The sequence below is a fragment of the Gobio gobio genome (assembly GCF_949357685.1).
Source record: "Gobio gobio genome assembly, chromosome: 12".
Classification (NCBI taxonomy): domain Eukaryota; kingdom Metazoa; phylum Chordata; class Actinopteri; order Cypriniformes; family Gobionidae; genus Gobio; species Gobio gobio.
Window position 1 is genome coordinate 51,087,275 of NC_137105.1, and position 26,683 is coordinate 51,113,957.

The 26,683-nt window shown below is 39.4% G+C and overlaps 1 protein-coding gene across 1 annotated transcript; it reads right to left on the reverse strand.

Moving 5' to 3' along the window:
* Positions 1-211: 211 nt before the first annotated feature.
* On the reverse strand, positions 212-26,085 carry kcnk2b (potassium channel, subfamily K, member 2b; the record flags this gene model as incomplete). Its single annotated transcript, XM_079831843.1, has 6 exons — positions 25,780-26,085; positions 18,577-18,694; positions 16,384-16,544; positions 2,648-2,870; positions 2,420-2,559; positions 212-535 (listed from the first exon to the last, which is right to left on the reverse strand). The coding sequence occupies exons 1-6, from the start codon at positions 25,966-25,968 to the stop codon at positions 212-214; spliced, it is 1,155 nt and encodes a 384-aa protein (XP_079687969.1). The 5' UTR covers positions 25,969-26,085.
* Positions 26,086-26,683: the final 598 nt, after the last annotated feature.

Consider the following 26,683-nt stretch of genomic DNA (forward strand, 5'->3'; position numbering starts at 1 on the left):
ACTCATTATTTAGTCAGAATACATGGCTACTTTTCCATGGCCGTCAATGGAGAGCAATGCTCTTTGTCCACACAATGGCGTCGTTCTATTTTCTTTATATGCAATGTATATTCTTGTCTTTGTCCTCTCACTTTTCCTTTTGTCTTATCCTTCCTCATAAATCCTATATTTTTGCTCTCACAGTTTGTCGGTGAATGACTTTAGTTCCAGTTCATTTGGTTTGTATTGTAGTGATCTCTCGATGCTCAGCGTAATCCGGGATGAGGCCGTTGAGGTATAAGCTTCCGCTTCGTACAAATGTGTAGGGATACGTCTCTCTCTCATCTCCGAGGTTCACTGAATGTGCACGTTTCCCTGGGGTCATCTGCTGATTGATAGGTGGGCTGAGGGTTATTTCAGCGGACAGTTTGCGCTTGATCGATGCAGCGCGCTGGAATTTGTCGTAAATGTCGACACTCAGTCGCCGACGAGTCTCCTTAAACTCAGCGGACACATTGGCAGTCCACTCAGCGGCGTGAGCTCGAAACTCTCCGACCTATGACAAAAAGAACCAGATTGATATTGTGGAAAACATTTGTAAGAGCTAGTGCGCCAAAAATCATGTCATGCCAGACCTGTATGTTTTTTCCTGAAATACAAATTGTGGTCATGTGTCAAGCTCCAAAAAGGACAACAACAACATATGCACATACAGCGTCCTCCACTATTGACACCGCTGGTAAATATGATCAAAGGCTGTGAAAATAAATCTGCATTGTTTATCCTTTTGATCTTTCATTCACAAAATTCACAAAATTCGAACCTTTTATTGAAGTAAAACAATTGAAAGTGTGTGTGGGGAGGGGAATCTCATTATGAAATAAATGTTTTTCTCCAATGCATGTTGGCCATAATTATTGGCAACCCTAGAAATTCTTATGAGTCAATTCATATTTACTTTTTTGTAGCACACCAGGGAAACTAGGACCATCAAATTGTCCAGCCATGACTTCCTGTTCCACAGGAGTATAAATACAAGGAAAAAGAAAGGACAAATTCCCTTAATCATCCTTCACAATGCGTAAAACCACAGAATATTCACTATATTGCCAAAAGTATTGTGACGCCCCTCCAAATCCATGAGTTCATGTGTTCAACCCCTTCATGGCCACAGGTGTGTAAATCAAGCTCTAGGCCTGCAGACGCTTCTACACACATTAGTGAGAGAATGGGCCGCTCTCAGGAGTGTGTGTGTGTGTGTGTGTGTGTGTGTGTGTGTGTGTGTGTGTGTTCGCTTCTACACACATTAGTGAGAGAATGGGCCGCTCTCAGGAGCTCAGAGAACTCAAGCGTGGGGCCGTGATCGGTGGACACCTGTGCAATAAGTCCATTCGGGACATTTCCTCACTACTAAATATTCCACGCTCAACATTTAGTGGTGTTAGAACAAAGTGGAAGCGATTGAGAACAACAGCAACTCAGCCACGAAGTGGTAAAATCACAGAGTGGGGTCAGCGCATGCTGAGGGTCACAGAAGTCGCCCACTTTCTGCAGAGTCCATAAAGACATGGATGAGCGAGTTTGGTGTGGAGGAACTGGACTGGCCTGCACAGAGTCCTGACCTCAACCCGATAGAACAGCTTTGGGATGAATTAGAGCAGAGACTGCGAGCCAGGCCTTCTCATCCAACATCAGTGCCTGACCTCACAAATATGGTCAATAATCCCCATAAACACACTCCTAAACCTTGAGGAAAGCCTTCCCAGAAGAGCTGAAGCTGCTATAGCTGCAAAGGGTGGGCCGACTCCATATTAAACCCTACGGATTATATACTATATTCCACGCCTTCTAAAAGCATAGTAGCTTTGAGTAATAAACTGACAAAAATGACATACAATCATTATTTGCCCATGTACAGTATAACGGCAAAAGTCCTCACATATCTTATTCAAAACAATTTTAAATTCATAGAAAGGAGAATGACATTTGAGAGCTGGACCGAAGGGGAATATTATCTGTCAGTAACGACTTAAATTTAAATAATTACTTACATTTTGGTCAGTTCTTTACACAAAGCTAACATATGACCTCAGAATACATAGTACATTACTTTAATATGGATTAATATGGATTTTTAATGACACATCTATGGCTCTTTTATAATTTTGCCCTATTTGGAGCTGGACAGTCATGATGACTATGAACTGCCACTGAAAAAAGCAGTGCAAAGACTGTTCAAAAATCTACTTTTACCATCATATATGTCTGGAACAATATGGTGGAAAAGGGAACAAATCTTTGAGAAAAGCAATGTGATAGTTAACCCTCTAAGAAAGTAAATAGGTTCAGATTTGGTTTGATCTTGACTTAAAAGCATTGCATAGATGTGTGGGTGCAGCTGTTGTTTGAAGATGGCATCCTTTATTGCATGAGAACACACCTCCTCCTTTGTTTTCTTGGATATGACACGAAACCAGTCTCCAATCATGCTGAGAACAGCAGCGAAGTATGCTAAACCAATCAGGATCCAGAACCACACCAGGGGCTTGTAATAGTCCAGGTACTCCAACTCAGCACCACCTGAACAAATGAGACTCGATGCTAGAATCCGTTCTGCAAACAGATATGCACATGCAGTCACTCGCGTGTGTCCTGTGTTCATGCTCACCACTGCTCTCTTCAAGGTGGCGTCGCTCACCCTCGCCCGCGACAAAATCTCCGAAGCCGATGGTTGTCAAAGTAATGACGACAAAGTAGATGGACTCCAGCGCACTCCAGCCCTCGATGTGTTTGAATATGACGGCCGGCAGAGTGACGAAGAGGAGACAACCAAACAGAATGAAAAGAACAGTCGAGATCACACGGATCTTGGTTTGACTCACGTTCCACTTCTGAGGAGAGAGAAAAAAACCATGGATGGAAAGATGGAGGCGTTCATAAATGGATGTATGGATGGATATATGAAGGGTTAGTCAATTCATGGGTGGACAGTTTGATTTGAAAGTCTGATAAACTGCATGAAGCATGCAGTACGTAGTCCTAATAATGTTTCCGAGGGCCAGTCTAGGTCAAAGTTCAGAATTATCGTTCTAGTCCTTCACAGCACAAACCCCAGTGTTAAATAAACACTCCTCAGTGTTTATTTGAGTCCATACTCAAGAGTGTTAAATGTAACACTGAAGCAGAGTTACAGTTAGAGATAATTAAGTGATTAATTGAGTGATGATTGAACATAAGTGATGAACACTTGCTGTTAACAAGTTAACAACAAGAATAACATTATGGTGATCAGTGTTTGTTTTAGTTTTTGTTTGACCCTTGACTTTTATTATTAGTAGGGGTGTAACGATTCATCTACTACATCGATGTATCGATTTATTTTCCTATGATCTAACTACATCGATCTGTGCTCGGCAAGATGGCCTTCCGGACGACATATATCGATCTAACATCGTTTTAAAAGGTAATCAATCGATTGTATCGATCATGGGAAATAACACATTGGATTTAAGCTCGTCAGACTTTATATGGATATTTTTTCTTAGCACTTTTAATGATAAAGCCGTTAAACGTTACTCGATTAAGTCTGCCTATCTGTGACATCATCGCAACGCACGCACCAGCAGCAGCGCTAACAAAACAAAACATAGCATGGCGGATGACAGAGAAGCCAACGTGCGAGAAATGATCAAGCCACCAGGAGAAAGAGCTAAGTTAGTAACGTTTTACCTGTACTTTCAACCCTTGCTAAATGTTACCTGTGAATTCCTGACACCAGTGTGCCTGCAGAGCGAGTTTTTGTACTGCTGGCGACATAGTGAACGCACAGAGAAGTGTTCTGCCGCTGCGGTCAGATCATGTTGATATTTTTGAAAAAGAAATCTGTAGAGTCATTGAAGAGTAGTTGGTTACATTTTATCTTTGTTAAATATTGTTTGTTTATTAAACTGAGAGTAGTAGCAGGTTCAGCCAGTTTATTCAACCTGAAGAAATGTTGGTTGCACTTTATTTTTGATATTAATATTGTATTTGTATTATTTTAATGTTGTAAAACAACAGCAAAAGTAGCAGGTAAGCCTACTATTAATTAAACCTGAAGAGTAGTTAGTTGCACTTTATTTTTTATACTAATATTGTAATATTTTTATGTTGGAAAACAAAAGCAGAAGTAGCAGGTTAACCTACTGTTGAAATATTGGTTGCACTTACTGTGCTTTTATTGAAAATGTATTGAAAATTGAAAATGAGAGCAGAAAAGGTTAACTTCCTTTTAATTCAACCTAAACTGTTGGTTGCACTTTATTCAAATAAAATTTGAATGCATTTGCCATTAATTGTTGTTTACTTGTTTGTTTATATCCATAATTAATTGATACCTGATTCCCTTACAAGAAACAACAGGAATCTAGGAAACTTCACCTGCATTGAGCAGTATCCAGATATTTATTTCAGTCACACAATTTTTGGCTAAAAAGTTACTAAATCGATTTCAAGTCACTGAATCGTTTCGGATCGTATCGTTCTAAATGAACCAATATCGTCCTTGAATCGTATCGACAACCTCAAATCGTGATACGAATCGAATCGTTGTTAAAACGAATCGTTACACCCCTAATTATTAGATTGTGTCTGGCTGGTGTAATTAAGTTATTGCAGCCAGACAAACCAAGAGGAAATTTATCCCGGTGTTGTTGGTTAGGTTTTGGCGTAAATATAATCAGAGATTGAGCTGAGAATGATCTCAGGTCACTACATGATGATTATGTCACTATCAAAACATAACCACACCTGAAGACACTTTATCTGTGCTTTCTTTGCCACAACAAATATGTTATGAACACACAGTTAAAGCAGCAAGGGAAAAAAAGATTTTTAAAAGTCAAAGTCTCAACTACAGTCTCCATAATGGTGACTCTTTCCTTCAGTTAATCTATTTGTTAACAGCAGGTGTTCATCACTAATGGCCAATCATCACTCAATCACTTAATTATTATCTCATTAACTTTAACTCTGCTTCAGTGTAACATTTGAACACTTTTGAGAGTAAACTCTGAGGAGTGTTAATTTAACACTGGGTTTTTTGCTGTGGAATATATGTATGTATAACTGAAATGAATGTAAGTTGTCTGGTTCCGCTCATTATGGGAACTTTAAAGGTTCATTGAAAAGCACTTTTGAGAAATATCATTAAAATGATGTACACTCACATGAGATCAAGACTCCAGATATATCAGTCTTCTAAAAAATAGTTTCATTTTACAAGGAGTAGGTCACTGTATTGATGTCACATGACTAACATTTATTTGATTGAGTTCAGATAAAAATAATAACAGTAGTGGTAGTAGTAATAATTATAATACTGAATCCAAGTTCAAAACTCTTCATACATTCAGAGAAACAGAAGTGTATACGGACCAAACTGCTTTCACTGTTTTCACACAACGCACTCAATGACCACATTTCCCAAAATCCATCAACACTTTAGTCATTCATACTTCAGCATCTGTAAAACACTATATATTTGCAACACATTTTTCAAATGCTTTCAAAATTGATAAAAGCACAAATGCGTTTGCCTGTATCCATTTAGTTGCTGTGGAAACTGGAGCTCCTTTGTCCCGCTTCTGTAACCGGTCAGAGAGTTGCCTAAGGAGTTCTTTTCAGGCTCAACAGATTCACTTGAGACTCAATTAAAATCCTCACTCTCCCCTTAACCAACACTTAAGTTGTAAGCCTTTTCTCAGGTCACTGTTCAAAGATGACACCAGAAATGGAATGGGATTGCCGCTCCTTTCAAGTTTAATGAATGTGCGCTCGGCTGGCACGGAAGGGATGGACATTGGCTACTTTTCATCCTCCCCAACAGCATAATTTGCTCCGGATTAATATTTTTGGTGTTACAGGGCTTGAATTTTGCTGTGGGATTGCGCGTAATTTGCATCATTTTAGTGATTCACACAGATTTTGTGCATACAGCACTCTCAGTACTAAATTGAGTCTCAAACACAAAATAATATCAAAATGACAATTATTCACGTAAACACGGTCAGTTATGTTTTAAGTGAACGTAAACAGGTGAGAAAGAAAACACATGTGCAACGTGGATCAGTGTGTCATGTCTTAAAGTGACAGCAGCATAATATTCCTGCAGACAAATTATGAGATATAAGTTAATAAAGACAATATAATTAAACTATTTATAATTATAAACAATTGTGGCCAGGAAATGCATTGAATTTATAACAATAAGGAACAAAATATTAAATTAAAAGATTGGTGACTAGTTGTTACTGGCAATGATGGGTTTTTTGTACTTATTGAAGAGTCTTCTTTCCTTGTCTTGGAATTAGCAGAATGGTTGTTAGTTAATATTGTTGATTGTATAGTCACTGGAATAGGACAACATAAATATGTGGCAACTGTCTTATTGATTATAGTAAATGTATCTACTGCTCAAATGTATAAAACGGGGTAGGCGTCAACAAGCTTATGCTTCTGCCTACTCCTTTTGAGCATCATATCAACGTTCTTCTTTTTCCTTCTCTTTTTTTTATTTTAATTTACTTAATTATTTGAGCATGTACCATTCTTTGGTTTCGACTATTGGGTTGAAACTTGTTACTATGTTGAACTTTGTGGAACTAAGATGCTCAAATAAATAAATAAAGGGTGATGATGATGATGATGATGATGATGATGATGATGATGATGATGATGATGATGATGATGATGATGATGATGATGATGATGATGATGATGATGATGATGATGATGATAGATGATGATGAGATACTATTAAAAATATCTGAATGGCAGTTTTTCCCCATGGTATTTGTGTCAAAATCAGGGCCAGTGAAAATGCTGAGTGGCTAGTAACTTTGGAAAACCACTAGCCACAGGGACTGGTGAACAAAAAAGTAAATGTCAAGCCCTGATTGTAACGTAGGGGGAACTAAAAAATGAAGGAGAGCTGGATCCAAACTCAGTGAATTTTATTAACAGAATAAACAAAAACAAATCAAACACTGAGAGCTCACCAAACATTACATCCAAGAAGGATAGGACTTGACAAGGAACACAAGAAACACTGTGGTTTAATTACACAAGGTAATAAAGGGCAAATCAAGACACACCTGGGAATAATCACAGAAATAATACGGACTAAAAGGATTATAAAACACGGCGTAGAACATAAAAGTACACACAAGACCAGGGGAACACAGGCCGGGATCATGTCAGATATATGTTCATATTTAATATTTATATATGGGGATATGTCATGTCAGTTCTTGTTTCATGTTCTTAGTTCAAGTTTATCATGCCATGTCTTTTATTTTGAAATTCTTCATAATTATAGTGTTTGTTTGTTTAACTTTATTGTCTGTTCAGTTTTCCTGTTTCCACGTGTTTCATGTCAAGAGGCCTTTGCTTTCCAATTGGTCCTTGTGTTATTTTCTAATTGGTTAGTGTTGCCACAGTTACTTTGAAAAAGTAATCTGATTACTGATTACTCCTTTAAAAAGTAACTTAGTTACTTTACAGATTACTTGATTTTAAAAGTAACTAAGTTAGATTACAAGTTACTTTATAAATTACTTTCAGCAGTTGCCGACAACACCCCTGCCGCCTCAACATAGAAATGGCAACTGTTTTTGCCAACACTCACTTTATTGGAAGTGCATTTTTAACAGTTACGTCAACAATGTATCTCCTTACATTTCAAGTTGAAATAAAAAAATATTTCCTGAAAAAAAACAAACATGTTTTAATAAAAAATGTAATAAAGACTTAATATAAATACTCTCCCTGAGACGCAAGAAGAAAGCAAAAATATATATTTTTACTAAGGAAAATTACTAAAATAGTAACTCACAGTGACTTGGATAAATAACTTTAATCTGATTACTGGTTTGGAAATAGTAACGCGTTAGATTACTCGTTACTGGAAAAAAGTAGTCAGATTAGAGTAACGCGTTACTGGCATCACTGGCATTGGTTCATTGTGTTTGTTCAGCACATCCCACAGATGCTCGATTGGATTGAGATCTGGGGAATTTGGAGGCCAAGTGAATGTCTCAAACTCGTCGTTGTGCTCCTCAAACCGTTCCTGAAGCATTTGTGCTTTATGGCGGCGCATTATCTGCTGAAAGAGCCACAGCCACCAGGGAATACCGTCTCCATGAAAGGCTGGACATGGTCTCAACAATGCTTAGGAAGGTGGGACGTGTCAAAGTAACATCCACATGGATGGAGGACCCAAGGTTTCCCAGCAGAACATTGCCCAAAGCATCACTGTCTCCGCCGCCACGCCTTCTTCCCATAATGCACCTGGTGCCATGTGTTCCCCAGGTAAGCCACACACACACCCGGCCATCCACGCGATGTAGAAGAACACGTGATCATCAGACCAGGCCGCCTTCTTCCATTGCTCCGTGGTCCAGTTCTGATGCTCACGGGCCACTGTTGGTGCTTTGGGCGGGGTCAGGGGTCAGCATGGGCACTGGTCAGCAGCTGTGCCATACACAACAAACTGAGATGCTCTGTGTATTCTGACAACTTTCTATCAGAACCAGCATTAACTTAAGCTTAAAAACTTTTAATTTAAGTGAGCCATCACAAAAACCCATTATAATAAATGTCACATTTGGCTATGACTTTAAAATAATGTGTTGTATAAAGTGTTGGGACTGATCAGCTACAACATCAAAACCGCAGACAGGTGAATCATTTTGATTATATTGTTAAAGAGTAGGATATATTAGGCAGCGAGTGAATTTCACAGGTTGGAAACTGAAAAATGGGCAAGCGAAAAGATCTGAGTGACTTTGTCAAAGGTCAAATGGAGGCTCCACCTCGCAACTTGCAGGTCTTAAATAGGGGCGTTGGAATTAATAGTTTCTACGATGCAACACGATGCGGATGTGGACGATTCTGCATCGGTGCAGTCATAGACCATAATCGATTAAATAATAAAGCCGTTTCTGTGATGTCATTCGTTGCTTACGCGCTTGTCTCGCTAGAGTAAAATGGCGGAGGGAGGTGAAAACAAAAGCGAGTAATAAAAAATGCACCCAGTATTTTAACATTTACAGCGTGAGCGTGCAAGTTTGTGTTCCTGCGTGGGAGTTTGTGTGTGTACATGTGAGTGTGTGTGCATGCGAACGGGTGTGTGCGAGTGTGTGTTTAGGAGTGTGTGTGTGCGTGCAAGTGTGTGTGCGTGCGTGCATGGGAGTGTGAGTGTGTGTGTGCGTGCAAGTGTGTGTGCGTGCATGGGAGTGTGAGTGTGTGTGTGCAAGTGTGTGTGTGTGTTATTGTTACTTACAGTTTCGTGCACTTAATTAGTATTTACTAGTGTTTATTCGTTATAAAAGCTCCTGTTGAAACAACATTTTTACTGTGCACATGACCACTTAACAGAGAAATAACAACAAACCTACTTTGACTTCAGCGGGATAAGTGCTGCATTATGCTGTCACGATGGGGAAGTTAGAGGGAGTAACATGTCTTAATTTTTAATTTTTTTACATTTGTGTTAAGAATGCTCCAGTAATCATCTGTGATAAATTTTGAAGTGTGTTGTTTTAAACTGGTATTTTAGGAAGTAATGGCAGATTAAATTATGGGACAGGTTGTGTCACATGTCTCTGTTCCGTCTTGTTTTACTGTACGAACAGAAAGTCAACCGAGAGTAAATATAGAATATGTATCGGTTGTGAAAGTCTGTGTTAGGTTCTCATCAGAGAACAGATGAAAGATCGGGAAGGTCTGTACTGTTAGGAGTGTGATGCTACTCGTGCACTTTTTAATCTCCTGAATGAATGGAGAAAAATAGGAGACATGAGGAACATAAGAAATTAGTTCACAGGTTAGAGTGGCTATGATGAGAAATGGATGTGGTCGGCAGGTGACTCTAAACATCTCTGTTCTATGAGTAAATAATTTGATTCACTATCTCAGGCATGTAATGTAAATGCCAGACTTGGGTACACCCCTGTGTAATATCACATTTGTACTTCCTATGTTGCCTGTCTCCTTTGTTTCCACCCAGTAGTGGCTCCTGAACCTAAATTTAAGTAGGGCAGATTCTGGGTCTTGGCGCTAGTTTATGTTAAACATTTTGTAAGCTTTATATTCTAACCGCTGAACACATCAGACACACTTTTGGCAGAGGTCTAGTGCCCTTGCATTATTCAGCCTGAGGGATTAGAGGAAAGTGAGAGCATAGCATTTTTTATGATGAGGTTAAGTGCTCATGTCTTTTGAATGTTGTCAGGGATTCTGCATTCTGGATGAAGGCTGGGAGATCATTCCACCAGCAAGGAACAGGGAATGCAAATGTTGTGGAGAGTGACTTTGTGCCAAGAGCCATTCTGGCTTCTGGTAGGGATGTAGACTCGTAAGTGGAAGTATGAGGGTGCTGAGCCTGTGGTAGATCTGTAAGCAAGCGTCAATGCCTTGAACTTAATGGGAGCAGCGAGTGGAAGCCAGTGCAGAGAGATAAAGAGAGGCGTGATGTGGGCCCTTTTGGGCTCGTTGAAGACGAGCATGACCGAGCTGTCTTTGAGATGTGGTGTTTAAAGGTCAGCTGGTCCTCAGAGATGATTTCTGGCCGACCTTAGCGAGAAAGACTTGAGCTGCAGGTGATGTTCATTCATCCATGCCGAGATGTCTGCCAGAGAGCTTGAGATTTGTGCAGCAACTGTCGGATCACCCGGTTGAAATGACACAATGGTAGGAGAAACCATGTGCCTGTGTGATGGGTCCCAGTAGGGATGTGACGGTGAGGAAATTTCCCCACCGGTTAATTGATGTGTGACATCACCGGTAATACCGGTATCACCGGCGGAGGCTTTTAAATCACTAATTCTATCTAACCGAAAGTAACATGCACACGACCGCTCTGAACTGAAAACGTGCCAGTGCGCGCACACCGTGAATGACAGCTCGTCTGTAGATGCGCGCTCTGTGTGGCCATGGGTGCGTCTCAATCAGTTCCCTAGTTCAGTAGTCAGGGCACTGATCAAGCATTGATCAGTCTATGATTGAGATGCACGCCATGAATGAATAACAGTTCGTCCGTAAAGCTTTGTTTATACTCGACGCGCCCGCACAAGCGCGAGGGTGCGCGCGGCAAAAATAAATGCGCGCAGTCAGCGTAGCGCGGAGGCTCGCACTGCGGAGCCAGGCGAAAGTAAACAACGCGCGCTCTGTGCGGCCGTGCACATTTTACTTTCGGTTTTACATTAGCGCCAATTCGGCTGCGGGTTGCTTGAATTGTGGGTTCATTAGCCTATTATTTTTAATGAAAAACACAACAACAAAACAAATGACAAACTCCCTTAAGTAGGCGCTTTTACGTTTCGCTTTGAAACCAAATCTTCCGCGATGATCTCAGTCAGCTCCTCACTCTTAAATCTGATGAATGACTCCTGCCGCTGCCGAGACTCACGGTCGGATCCTGCTTTATTAAGCAGATACGTTCAGTTTTTATTTGTATTGTCTGTTCTCTAACTGAACTAAATTATTTTATTACTATAAAAAAAATCAAAAAGACGGTGGGCGGTGCCACGGTGGGCAAGTGATGTAACCGGTGATGAGTCTGAACACCGGTAACACCGGCAACACCGACTATCGTAGCAAGCCTAGGTCCCAGTGATGTAGTATTAATGGGAGAAGAGAAGGGGTCCAAGAACTGAACCCTGAGGAACCCCCTGTGATCAGTTGATGTCTTTTGGATACCTCCCCTCTCCAGGCAACCCTGAAAGACCCAGTGATGAGAGGGTGGACAGAAGGATCTGATGATTCACAGCGTCAAAGGCAGCAGATAGATCCAAGAGAATGAGAACTGATGATTTGGAATCAGCTTTTGCAAACCGCGCCCACAGAGGACCCCCGTGTCCTCTTTGGAGCCAGTGCCTCCAGCCGAGTTCGTTGTGGAGCTTAAGCCATATGCCCTGCCTGCCCAGGAGCTAGTGTCAGCTGCTATGTCCATCCCAGAGGGAGTGATGACCAGTTCCCTGGCCCTTCCTCCTCTACTGGAGCATCCAAGTTTCCTCCTCCCTGCTGGTCCCGCCCAGCCTCAACTTTCCTTTATAGCCACTGGTCCCACTGAGGTGGATGATTTATGCCACTCACACACCACGGACCCTGAGCCTGAGCCTGAGCCCACACCCGCCCCAAACATAGAGCCAGAGCCCGCGTCCACAGAGGACCCCCTGTCAGTGGAGAGTTCCTTTGGAGCCAATACCTCCAGCCAAGCCAATGCCTCCAGCCAAGCCAATGCCTCCAGCCAAGCCAATACCTCCAGCCAAGCCAATGCCTCCAGCCAAGTTCGTTGTGGAGCTTAAAGGGTTAGTTCACCCAAAAATGAAAATTCTGTCATTAATTACTCACCCTCATGTCGTTCGACACCCGTCAGACCTCCGTTCATCTTCGGAACAGGAATGAAGATATTTTAGTTGAAATCTGATGGCTCTGAAAGGCCTCCATTGGCTCAATGGCACTTTACACTCTCAAGACCCTTAAAAGGCACTAAAGACGTCGTTACAAAGTCCATCTCACTACAGTGGTTCTACAATAACTTTATGAATCGGCGAGAATAGTTTTTGCGCGCAGAAAAACCCTAAATAACGACTTATATAGTGATGACGATTTCAAAACACTGCATCATGAAGCATGATTCGGATCGCGTGTCAAACCACCAAACTGCTGAAATTTGGCGATTCAAACCGCTGAATCGACTCGCTGATTCATAACGCTTCGAAGCTTCATGATGCCGTGTTTTGAAATCGTCATCACTATATAAGTCGTTATTTAGGGTTTTTTGCGCACAAAAACTATTCGCGTCGCTTCATAAAGTTATTGTAGAACCGCTGTAGTGAGATGGACTTTGTAACGACGTCTTTAGTACCTTTTAAGGGTCTTGAGAGTGTAAAGTGCCATTGAGCCAATGGAGGCCTTTCAGAGCCATCAGATTTCAACTAAAATATCTTCATTTGTGTTCCGAAGATGAACGGAGGTCTGACGGGTGTCGAACGACATGAGGGTAAGTAATTAATGACAGAATTTTTATTTTTGGGTGAACTAACCCTTTAAGCCAGATGCCCTACCTGCCCTGGGGCTAGTGTCAGCTGCTATGTCCATCCCAGAGGGAGTGCTAGTAGAGTTTCCTCCAGTCCAAGTTAAAGTAATGTGTTCTCTGGTCCTGACCAGTTCCCTGGCCCTTCCTTCCCCACTGGTCCCCTCCAGCATCCAAATTTCCTTCATCGCCACTGGTCCCACTGCTTTTTTCCTGGAAGGGTCATGTTGCTCTACCTTTCTCTTTAATATCCAAATCAAGCCTGTAGTGCTCCAGTCAGAAACTGAAGCTTCTGCGCCTCGATCGCCCCCCGGTGGCCGGTCCCAGTATAGCTCCCAAACCCCGCCTCTCCATGTATTTGAATGGAGAGCGAGACACACTAAACAATTTAATTACACTTCAAATAATTGTTTCCTAAAGATGGTTTCTGTCATTTTAGGCAGTTTTTATTACAATAATTTCATTTCAAGTGTTCGTTTTTTAAATAAGTTTAGTTTTAGTGAGTTATTTGATGCTATAAAAACGGGGGGTGTGACGTCATGATTGACAGCTGAGATTGACGGCTTCTTTGAGTGAAGTTGTCACTGAGGCACTAACAGACTTTTTTCTGGATTTTTGGGACGAGATTGTAGCTTTAGCTTTAATTTCTACACTTCCATAACTGTTTATTTCACACCAACATAATTAATTATTCTGCATCTGCGAGAGTGTGGGCAGGCTTTTGATAATCGCGCCTCTACTTCCTGTTCTCTACTGCGCAACTCCGGTCCCGAGATCGCTACTGCGCAGACTCGGTCCCAAGATGTCAGCGCCGTGAGCGGGCCTATGAAAGCTTCAACTTTGGTCAGCGGAAGTCAATGAAGTCGCGTCGTCCATATTTTTTTACGGTCTATGATCCAAATGTGTTCTATTGGATTGGAGTCAGGCTACATACTTGGCCAGGTCATAGTTTTCACTTTGCTTGATATGCCATTTGTTTTGGATTGCTATCATGCCTGAATATTCCTCTTCTGCCACGCTTCTGGGAGTCATCTTATCAGCCAGTATTTTGGTATATCCACAGGCCTTCATGGTGTTATCAATAAATGTCATCTCCCCAACATGTTCTGCACTCATGCAGCATCAAATCATCACACTCCCACCCCTTGTGCTTCACTGTCAGGACCGTACATTCACTGGTTCACACTAAACATGCTGGAATCCATTTGAGCCGAACATATTTATCTTGGTCTCAACAGAATGTGGTCCCAATATGCATCAGACTTCTTTTCATGTAATTTAATTTAGCAGTTTTTTTTTTTTTGCTGAAGAGTTGGCAAGGGTTTTTTTCTTGGACACCATCCAAAGAGGTTGTTATGCAATGTCCTTCGCATTCTCTGAGCTGTCACAGAAACTCCACTGAGAAGTGCAAAAGTCTGAAGCACTTGCCTGTCTGTTTTTCAGAGCTAGATTGTGCAAGCACATTGTCAATGTCATCATTTTAGAAGGATGGCCACTGTGGCTCTGATTAATGGTACTATCCCAGATAGAAACAATGTAAAATGTTAACTGCATTGAATCAACATCACGTTTGCACCCGCAATTAATCTTGAAATATTTTTTTGAAATTTCATCCAAAAATCAATGGTAGTGGCATTGAATCAATGTTTCAATGTGATGTTGGTTCAACATCATGCTTGCACTCTTCACGTCATGAAACACATGAAACACAACTACAACTAAAGCCTGAAATCAATCGCAAATAAAAGAAGACAATAAATCTCTCAAGATCTCAGCAGAAGCTCTTATTGAGAATTAACAGAGGTTTAGATGTTTTATTGAAAATGTTTGGTCACCATTATGGTGATCAGTGTTTCCTTTAGTTGGCCAGTTTGACTCTTCGCTTTATATGTGAGTTTGTGGTCTTTGTAACAGTGTTTACTGAAAACAAATAATTTGTTGCAAAGAAAGCCAGACACAAAGATGATCGGGTGATATATTTTTCAGCATCATAAAGTAGATTAATTCACTAGTCTTATCCCTGACAACAAATTATTTGTTTTTAGTAAATACTATTACAAAGACCACAAACTCATAAAAAGCCAAGAGTCAAACTGCACAACTAAATTAAACACTGATTCCCATAATGTTTTTTCAATACAACATCAACATCTAAACCTCTGTTAATTCTTAATAAGAGCTTCTGCTGAGATCTTGAGAGATGTAGTCTTCTTTTATTTGCAGTTGATTTCAGGCTGTGTGACTTTAGTTGTAGTTGTTGTGTTTCATTTGAAGAGTGCAAGCATGATGTTGAACCAACATTACATTATAACATGGATTCAATTCCATTACCATTGATTTTTGGATGAAATTTCAACATTTTTCAATTTTAACATTGTTTTGATGGTGGCTTGCTATCTGGGATGGCTCATTCTACATGTCCTGGTTATTGTGTTTTGACTATATTTCAGTTCCTCTTTGGAGCCATGGTGCAGATATGCAAATGGCCAGGCCATAAGTTATTCGAGGCCATTCAAAGCTATTCAAGTTCTGGTGTTTAACCATATACTGTATATTCTAAACATGCTCATGCAAGTAAAGTACTCTTTTTTTTCTTTTCTTTTTTAGTAATCACAGGTCTATTTACTATTGTTGCATTGAGTTTCTATTTTGGGGCCTATATTTTCAATATATAGTATTTGTTTTGGTTTGTTTATAAAAGGAAAACTACTATTTGTCAACTTAGAAATAATGTAATCATTGAGAGGTGATACAATTTATAATAATTTGACATTTTACTGATATTGCACAGGGATGTACTCACTTATGTTGTATAATGTAAATCCGAGGTCTTCAACCCTGCTCCTGGAGACCCACTGTCCTGCAGAGTTCAACTCCAACCCTAATCAAACACATCCTGAACCAGATAATCAAGGTTTTCAGGGTCGCTTGAAAATTACAGACAGGTGTGATGAAGCAGGTTGGAAATAAACCTTCTAGGACAATCTGAAATTGTCCCCTCTAGCCTCAAATAGGGCATTATTTGAGGGGACAGTCATTTGTTGTGGTGTCCGAAACCATAGTGGACGTTATCAAGTGCACTCCTTCTATCCCGATGTACACTCAATTCAATCACTCGTTTTCATTCACTCCTTCAAGTGACCTGTATTAGTGGACTAACGTCGGGAATAGTGATTGAAGGATTAGGGGGTGATTTCGGATTCAGCCTGGGTCTTCAGGAAGAGGGTTGAAGATCTCTGTTGATTCTATAAATGTAAAATTGGTTTCGTACAGACAAAACAAATATTAATCATCAGTGTAAATACCAAAAAACTGCCTTAACTCACATCAATCATACCCTCTACTTTAGCGATCGCCTTTCCGAAGATTGTTCCAAGCTGGTCTCCCACTCCTGCCAGCAAGAATCCGAACAGAGGAATTCCCAACAGGGCGTAGATAATACAGAAGATGCGTCCACCCTCTGTGTGAGGTGAGATATTCCCAAATCCTGGATGGAATAAAGGTCAAGTTTAAAAAAGTATTTGATCTCCAAAAAGTATGATACATTTTTTCTCTTGCTTAAATCTCAAAATAAAAACACACTACAAATTTAAATGATTAAATGATTTTGTAAACCATAAATTCAGCCATGTGTTGATAATAATTTACCTATGGACTATGGATTTACCTATGCTTTTGCTGAAATTTGGCAAAAGATCCAAGGGATAATTTGCAAACATAGTTTATTATTATTATTATGATTACATTTCTCTTTAAGGTGAAGTTGTTCAGTGTGAGAAAGCCTATCAAGTGACATAAATTATGTCGGTGTCAAACGATGCATACATGACAAGACTTCATGACAATATCTGTTTAATGGCCGATGGTGGCCATATATTGTGCATTTATTTTTTTGTACCAAAGTCATTTTGTTCAATTACATCTGTTTAAATAAAAGTGGCATCCACTTACATTATTTATTTGAACTTGGAGCCAAAGAAGAGGATCATAAAACATGCATGAATGTTTAATTATATACTTAATTATAATCAATTGTGAGTCAAATCTTTTGAGAGAGATTTGCTGCCCATGTAGAGTCTTCTAAATCAGCCATTCATCATATTGATATTAAATAAGTATTCAGTAAAATTAGTCAAAATATGAATATTAAAAGCAGCTGGGATTGCAAGGATCTTTGTGATTTTGATGAATTCAAATTTTGAGGAAAGTTCTGCGGCTTCTGAGATTCAATTACGGTTAAGATGCTGCTAGTAGACAGTGTGATGGATCACTCGGTTTAAAACAGTCCTATAATGTTTGCCATGGGCGTCACTAGGCCCTTTTTAGGGGGGCTTCAGCCTCTTCTGTCCAGCCCCCCTAAAATAATGTGTGATTAACCTTTCAAACATATGAAACTGGCGGGAGGCTGCAGCTTCATCCCGTCTTTTAATCAGCATGTTCTTCAATCCGCTGTGGGGGCGAATAGAGCGCACGTCAGAAGCAGAGGTGTGTGTGTTGATCTGAGCTCTCATTGGTCTGTCACCGCTCGTTCATGTCAACATATTTGAGAAAACCAATCAAATCAGAGTAGGCGGGCTTTATGTTCACAGAAGCTGCTGAGGCTGAGCGGGAACTTTAGCAGCGCGACTCGACGTCAAGTGCGAGATATGAAGCTAAACTAAACATTTCATATTTGACAGCGGCTTCTTTGAGTCAGAAATGTTAAACAAATGACAAAAATATTCAGCCAAATTAATAAAACTTTTGTCTAATTTCGCCATTTTGAATTGAAATAGGCCGATGTAATGTCATTTATAATATAATTAACAAACAAGAAATATTAACAAAGCCGCTTTCTTCAGATTAGGCATAACATTAATAGTAATGAATGTGTGCATATTGTAAATTAATACTTCCATGTGTAGCTCTTAGTAAATAAATAAAGCTCAGCTTTTTTCAGCTTTTATTGGGCATAAGATAAGTAATGAATGTGTGCATATTGTGAATTAATTTAATACATGTAGTTTCCTAGCTTTCCTTTGAGCCTTCAGTAAATTAACATGTCTACAAAAATGATTCATAAAACATATAAATATCAGTTAAACATATGTTTACTGTCTTCACTGACGAAAATGGAAAAACTTAATCAGTCATATCTGCACACTGACATGGTTTTCAAGCTGTTGTTATCTCATTTTTAGGCGTTCAGAACATCTTAAAATGCACATATGCAGATCATGGAAATCAAAATATTCTCCTCAAACCCCCCTAACTACCTCACATTTGGGGTCTCAGTGATTATAAACCTGCCTTCATTGTATGATTAAGGGATGTACAATATGGTCATGCAGAACAAGGCATTAATATTTGCTTTATAAGTATGAGTAATAATAAACAGCCAATATCCTTAAATACATACTAATAAGCTACTTGTTAACATTGAGAATTGGACCCTAAACTAAAGTGTTACCATTTTTTTTCCAAAAATCCTGGAATCTGCCCTGGTGTTTGCTAATGTGCACGTATGTGTACTTCAGTACCTATGGTTGTAATAACTGTTCCAGCGAAGAAGAACGAGTTGCTGAGGTCCCATAAACTGCTCTGATTGGACGAGTTTCCTGAAGGGTTCACTCCTACTCGTAACGCTGACACCACTTGCTGTTATAAGAGAAAAAAGGTTTGTATAATTACACATATTTAAACAATATTCATGCACATTTTAAGTTAATAGTGTTTCTGCCTCAGTGTATGACACATTAAAATATTAAATGCACCAAATCCAATGACAAAAATAATGATCCAAGCAGATTTCTGAAACATTCCTCCGTCTGTTATTGTTTGGCCAAACAGTCATGAAAGAAAGATGTGTTTGCGGTGTGCAACTGACTTCACAGGACAGTAATACAATCTTTCATAGACGAATATTCACTTTTAAAACAGTAAATATACACATTGTATTATTTCATTCATCACTTCTATATAGATTTACATATTAAATTGCTCAAGCAAGTGGAAAAGCTTTTAAATCTTTATAAAATAAATCAGAACTTTGCTTTTCCACCTCCACAAAGAGACTTTAATTGTATACATCTATGGTGAAATTGCAATGTTTGTGTAACTCTAAGTTAATTTTGACCATGAGCAATATGCCATCACTTTAATTCTGCATATGCAGCACAGAATAATGGTGTAAGTCATTATGTGTAGGTCCAGTGCTGGAGGGGCTGAACTACCCAGTGGAGGTTTGTGACGTGTGATGCCTGTCCTCAGGGGCAAAGAGCCTTAGGCATTCAGGAGCAATCAGCAGCACACTTCAGCAAGGACAGAAGCGTCTTACAAGTGTGTGTGTGTGTGTGTGTGTGTGTGTGTGTGTGTGTGTGTGTGTGTTTGTGTGTGTGTGTGTGTGTGTGTGTGTGTGTGTGTGTGTGTGTGTGTGACTAGAACACAGATCTGGGAGCTTTCTTAGACTCGACGGAGGGAGTGAAGTCTTAAAGGACGTCAACCAATCAGGTTTCAAAAGGGGCAACTCCACAGAGACTGCACTACTGTCAGTCACTGAAGCCCTGCGGGTAGCTAAAGCTGATTCCAAATCATCAGTCCTCGTCCTGCTCGATCTATCCGCGGCCTTTGACACGGTCAATCATCAGATTCTTCTGTCCACCCTCTCATCACTGGGCATCACAGGGACTCCGCTCTTTTGGTTTGAGTCTTATCTCACAGGTTCAAGGTTGCCTGGAGAGGAGAGGAATCCGAAGCACATCGACTGACCACGGGGGTTCCTCAGGGCTCAGTGCTTGGTCCTCTCCTCTTCTCCATCTACACTACTTCATTGCATACATCAGCTCCTGCATACTTTGACTCGATTCTACAAATCTACACCCCACCAGAAGCCTTCGCTCAGCTAAGGAGCGACCGGCTTGTGGTACCATCACAGAGAGGCAAAAAATCCCTTTCCAGAACATTTTCATTCAACGTTCCCAGCTGGTGGAACGATCTTCCCAACGCCATCCGAAACGCAGAATCATTGACAACATTCAAAAGTCAACTAAAAACTCAGCTAAAAAAAAAAACGTTCCTTTCCTCTTTCTCCCCCTTTTTTCCCTCCCTACTAGCCTGTGCTACACTGAGCAATGTACACTGTCTCAGTATTTCAGGCACTTGTTGCACTTACTCGACTCTTCATGACCAATCGCTTTTTGTACCCCCAAGTTGTAAGTCGCTTTGGATAAAAGCGTCTGCTAAATGCATAAAAATGTAAATGTAAATGTTAAAGCCAGGTGTTAGGTTGAAGGAACATCTAACTAAGGACATGAACTACCACTTTCTCTTCTTTCTTGCACTGTCTGAAGGCTGTTTTACCTGACACTACATAGTTTTCCATTAAATGACATTATATTTGTCCTAAATTGTTATTAATGCACACACTTGCTTCACACAAGGCTGGAAGATGCATAGTATACTATACAACCATTTTTTTCAGTAACAAGTTGGTCTTTTTGTGGTTTACTTTACTTGAATAAAGCATTGCATATACATAACCCTTCCTGATTTTGCTTTTCATACACCAAACTTCAAACTCCTCAATGCCACTTTGTTCACTCTTGAGGTGAGCTTTTTGTGTGGCAAGTCGTAATTCCCAGCGTTACTCGTCGTAATTGCATTTTTATTAGTAAGAAATCAATTAGAGAGCTCTACGGTTAAATTCTTACTGGTAACATTTATTATTAAAGAGCTCTCTAATCGAATCAGAGCTCTACAATTGCATTCTTGCTAGTAAGAATTGCAGTTACAGAGCTCTACAATTGTATTAGTAGTAAAAACTTGTATTCATTAGATGCAAAACAGATTTGCGATTACATTTTCCCTCCCCAAATCCCACCTGCTGTGCTACACTTCAAAATAAAAGCCCTATTAGAATGAATAATTCAGAACAAGTTTAAATAGTGGTAATCTCAGATCTCAGCCTTCAGTAAACCATATCAACCCCAGTCTTTAACCAGAAACCCCAAAACTGAACCAATTTAGCCCTTTTTACACCTGTTATTAAGCAGAGGTGGACAGTAACTAAGTACATTTACTTGAGTACTGTAATCACTTGAGTATTATTTTTTCGGGAAACTTTATCTTTAACTTCACTACATTTGAAAGACAAATATCGTACTTTTTACTCCACTACATTTCGATCAGGGTCCTCAAAGTCGAAAGTCGTTTCTGTAGCAGCTCTGAAAGTCAGTGGATGATTTTTTCTTCTTTAAAAGGTTTTTTTTGTTGTTGTTTTTTGCAGACAGCCTATCAGTAATCACTCTTGTATTGGGTCATGTGAAGTTTCCCAACATTTTTTGAACACTGATCTGTGAGTGTGTGTTGAGCTCCATTCACACCGCCAGCAACACACAACGTCATGATCCCACTCATTTTCAATGGAGAGCCGGTGACTTCCGACGACACGAGCGATAGTGACCAATGGCGACAGAATATAGGCGTGTCAAGCGACGCAAGACACGCAACAAAAGACTGAAATTTCTACTTTTAATTTGTTGATTGATCGATCTGGTTAATGATTTAATGCACTGAGCACTGCTGTAGTTTGTATCACAACACTCTCCAACAGCAGAATGCTACTTTTAATTATTTTAAGTCTAATTCCTAGACAAATTAGAATGATATCTTAGTTTTATACATCACATTTCCTAAAAATATGGCCAGACATGCAGTCTACCATGCAGCATAATTCCCATAATGTTTACGTGTTTGGTCAGTAGGTCAGAGGTTTAGATGTTTTATTGAAAATTATAGTGATCAGTGTTTCATTTAGTTGGGCAGTTTGGCTTCTCTTTTATGTGAGTTTGAGGTCTTTGTAACAGTGTTTATCGAAAATATAATTTGTTGCAAAGAAACAAAGAGATTTCAGCATCATAAAGTACAATAATTTACTAATCTTATCCCTGAACAAAAGTGGTTATTTGTTATTAATAGAATATATTCACCAACAATTATTTTTTTAAACTATATCACCTGATCATCTTTGTTTCTGGCTTCCTTTGCTTCCAAAGTATGAGTAAAGTATGTTTTAGTAAACACTATTACAAAGTAGTGATGCAAAGTCCGATTCATTTCCGCGAACCGGTTCTTTTCGGACAGTTCGGCTCAATGAACCGGTTCAAAAAAACGATTCATAGGTTCCTGACGTCATCATACAATGATGTCACTATGCATTCCTTTTGTGCTTTTTTATGCATTTCTCAGTGTCATGTTATATCAAGGAAACATTCAAATAAAGTAATCTGTGTCAATGCATATTAAAACAATCGAATAAAGTTATTTGAGTGAGTGCATTTAGCTTATTATTGCCTTTCGTTCACTTAAGCTAATGGTGTTTTCACCGTTAATTCATTTATCGACTGAAATTTGCGCAACTACAGCACACATTACAGGCACTGATCAACAAACGCGGATATGTTCTTTATGTCTATAGAACGAGTAAACCAGTCTCATCAACTCCTTAGCTGTTTATTCTCCTTATAAACTCGTTGATTTAAAATATAATCTGCACGCACAAAACAATAGTAAAATTATTATTTTTTTAAATGAAGACCTATTTAATAAAACCAGTTCACTTAAGTTAATGGTGTTTGTGGTTACAGTTTCATTCGTGGATCCTTTATGCCTATATGACTGACCAATATTGAGTAGCCTACATCTTGGATTTCCAGTACGTGCCTCAGACTTGCGTCGCTAACTCAATCATCCTCGGTAATTCTCTGCAAACTTCGACAGATGTTTGAACCGGCTCGTTCGGTTCTTTTTTAGTCGGACGTGCTACTTCGGCTTTTGCCTCAACAAACCGGAACTAAAGTTCGCTTCAGTCCGATTAGTGAACCGGCTCGACCGGTTACTTGCTGAGAACCGGCTCAAAAGAACGATTCATTCAAGAACCGAACATCACTATTACAAAGACCACAAAGTCATATAAAAAGCCAAGAGTCAAACTGCCCAACTAAAGCAAACACTGATCCCCATAATGATGACCAAACATTTTCAATAAAACGTCAACATCTAAACCTGTTAATTCTCAATAAGAGCCTCAGTAGACATCAGACAGAAATAACCAACATCACATTGTAACATTGATTCAATGCCATTACCATTGATTTTTGATGAAATTTTTACTTTTTATCCACATTTATTGCGGGTGCAAAAGTTATGTTGATTCAATGCGATTAACTTTGACACATTAACATTGATTTAATATCGTTTTGATACTTGTAGAATTGCACAACTTTATTTCTGTCATACATCTACAGAAGGTTTAGCTCTAGTTAATGTTGATGTTTGAATTAAAATAGTTCATTTGAAGTCACAATTATGGTGAGCAGTGTTGGGCTCTTGACTCTTTATTTTTAAATCAGTTTTCTCTTTCATCTATTACAATGGTGTATTACTGAGAGCACTTGTGCGTTGATAACAATGGCTAAATTCAGTCGCTTTTGTGTTGAAGCAGTATAATGACTTGAACAAAGGTTCTATTAAACAAAGGAAGCATTTCTAATAGAGATATTTCTGTGAAGTAACAACATGAAAAGAGATCACCTCAAAGTTGTGACATCTTTTGTTCAAGGGTCTTTCAACGGCTGCTCAGATGTATAGACATTAACACTCATCAAACCTCAACAATGGTGACAACCGACAATATTCAATATAATGTATAAAAATTCCCTCCTAATATTGCTAAACAAGCTACTAAAAATCACAGTGAAAACAACAGCAAAAATAAAAGCAGAAAACAGCAAGAATTCAAATTCATGCCTCAATGCATGCTGGGAGTCATGGATCAGTTTTGTGCAAACTCATGAAGCTTTTTTTGTTTTGATTGTCACCTTTTTTGAGATTCGGATGCAGAATCTTGTCTGTGTGTCAAAAACATCCAGTAGTTCAAAATGTTTTGTGCACATTTTTTAAAAAAAGGGCACATATCACACACAGTTTCTGCAAGGTCTCTGTTAATCTTGAGTATCTTTAGCAGTGTTACTCATTGTGCGGCTCGCACCAGCTCTCGCATGACAGTACATAATACAGTGAAATGATCATAGAGGTCAATTGGTGATTTACTGTGAAATTATTACATTATAAAATATATTAAAAACGTATTTTAAACAGAAACGTGTGAATAATCTAGTTTAAAACAGCACTAAAAGAAAGTTTACATTAAAAATATATTATGCCTACCCACTATCTATATACCTTTTGTATTTATTGCATAGCATATTGTATGTTCAGGGATGACAGACTGATAAGCAGACATGCTATTTATGACTGGATGTAACTTTTGAAACTTTGTGGTAAAAGTGGCTCTCCTATTTATTTTGTCCTACACTCTAAAAAAAAAAAAGGTTCTATATTGCACCAAAAATGGTTCTTGGCTCGTAATCATAGGGGAACCTTTTTTAGTGCTATATAGCTTCAATTTTGGTGCTTCAGTGGTTCTTCAGCGGTTCTTCAGAGGTTCTTCAGCGGTTCTTCAGAGGTTCTTCACCGGTTCTTTGACTAAGGTGCTATATAGCACCTCTGAAGAACCGGTGAAGAACCACTGAAGCACCAAAATTGGTGCTATATAGCACTAAAAAAGGTTCCCCTATGATTACGAGCCTTTTTTTTAGAGTGTATCAGTGTGGCTCTCCTGAAAAAAATAGCGAAGACCACTGGCCTATAGAGTAGTGTTGATCCTTCATATCTCCCAAGAGTCTTTAGTTTATCATATTTATAAAAGACAGATACACTGTACCGATACTTTCAGAAAACAGCTGAGTCCGTGGAGGCGTGCAGTGGGCGGAGCTAAAGAGTCACAAGCACACACAGACACACACACACACACTCTCACTCACACACACATACAAACACACAACACATTATCCCTGGATAACTTTCGATTCTCTATACGTTGGTGTTGTTGACATTATATGAACTTACGCGCCGATTGCCACCAAAACACACACATTTGATCAGTTTCGCTCTCCGCCTGCGGTTTCCACTCATGACCGGGAGCAAACACACACACTCACACACACACACACCGCCTGCGGTTTCCACTCATGACCGGGAGCAAACACACACACTCTCAGAACTCCGGAAACACAAACTGCATCCACTGTTCCCTTAACGCTGGATTATTTGTGAAGCTGAACAAGGGGATCTTTCCCTCACACACACACACTTCTTTAGTGACGTTGTGGGGAGAAGTGCCCATATAAGGAGTACCGCCCTTTATGATGTCATACAGGGCCATACTCGAAAAAAACCTTTCCGAAACTTGTCGGAATCCTGAAGGAGTGTATTTGGCACCAAAATACTCCGTCATACGTCCAACTCATTTTTTTAAATGTTTAGCATGAGAATCAACTCTTTAACAGTGTAAATAAGAAATGCATGAAATAGCATTAGACATAACCCCCCCAACATAAACCACTTTCAGAATATCAGATTTTTTTTTATGTTATTGGATCTCATACTCCAGTTTGGTGGCATTAATCATAAATGTAAAATTAATCACCGTTATAACTACTGAGGAGATTTTAGCTGAGATCAGTGAAAGCTCATTTCATGATTTTTTTACACGACATCTAGCAACCAAAGTCTATCGCTAGGTCAATAGATGACGACTTCATGGACAGATGAGCAACCTAAAATGTGTAACCCAATGAATGTTCTGTCCAATATCTGGTTGGTGTGCAGGTCTGCAGTTTTACCTTCACTAAGTATTCCAGATCTGAGGAGTTGACACAGGGATGCTGCTCGAGGAACTCCAGTTTTTCCATTAGGATGGCCAGTTTCTTTGCCAACTCATGAGGCTGTTCCAACTCTTTAAACACAGTGGCTCCAATAATCAGGTACAGCACCACCAGCAGGAAGACGCTCAGCACGGTTTTCCAGCGCATAACAGTCACACGAGTCTCAAAGTCTTCCGGAGGCTTCCGCAGCACCGGCTGAGCCGAGAACGATAGGCGAGGTCTGGAGATATGATTGGCTGTTTTAGGATCCAGGAGGTCAGGAGCAGCCACTAATAGAAAGAACGCAAGTCAGAAAGAGCATGAGATAATGACAAACTCTTTATACACACAGATTACACACACACATACACATCAGTAGTCCAGCTGTGATTTTCTGATGAACAGGATTGGTGTGTATATTCGTATTTCAGTCTTATTTGCACAGAACAGAATAAAGTTGTAATGTCAAATTGAATTAATGTGCTTGTATTTCACAGTGTTAAACGCTACTTTTATGCTTTTAGCAGCACCCAAAGCAACATATATGGCACAATGCAACATACTAGTCCCTAAAAGTTTATGCTACTTTTATAAGTTAACTCCGACTATGAAAAACAATATTTCATTACACACATTATTTACATTTCATCATATAGGGAAAGTGGCGATGGGCAGCTTTGTACAGTATTATAATGCAGCTTCTTTGAAGTATTAATAACAAAATTGTGTAATGCTCCTAATTTGCATAATATATTGCATAGTAATCTGGTGCAATTAACTCTTTTATATGCATATTGAGGACCATAACAACTAAACATTTAATGTAACAATAATTAATGTTGAAACTTCATTAACAAAATCAATGATTATGGCATTTAATCAA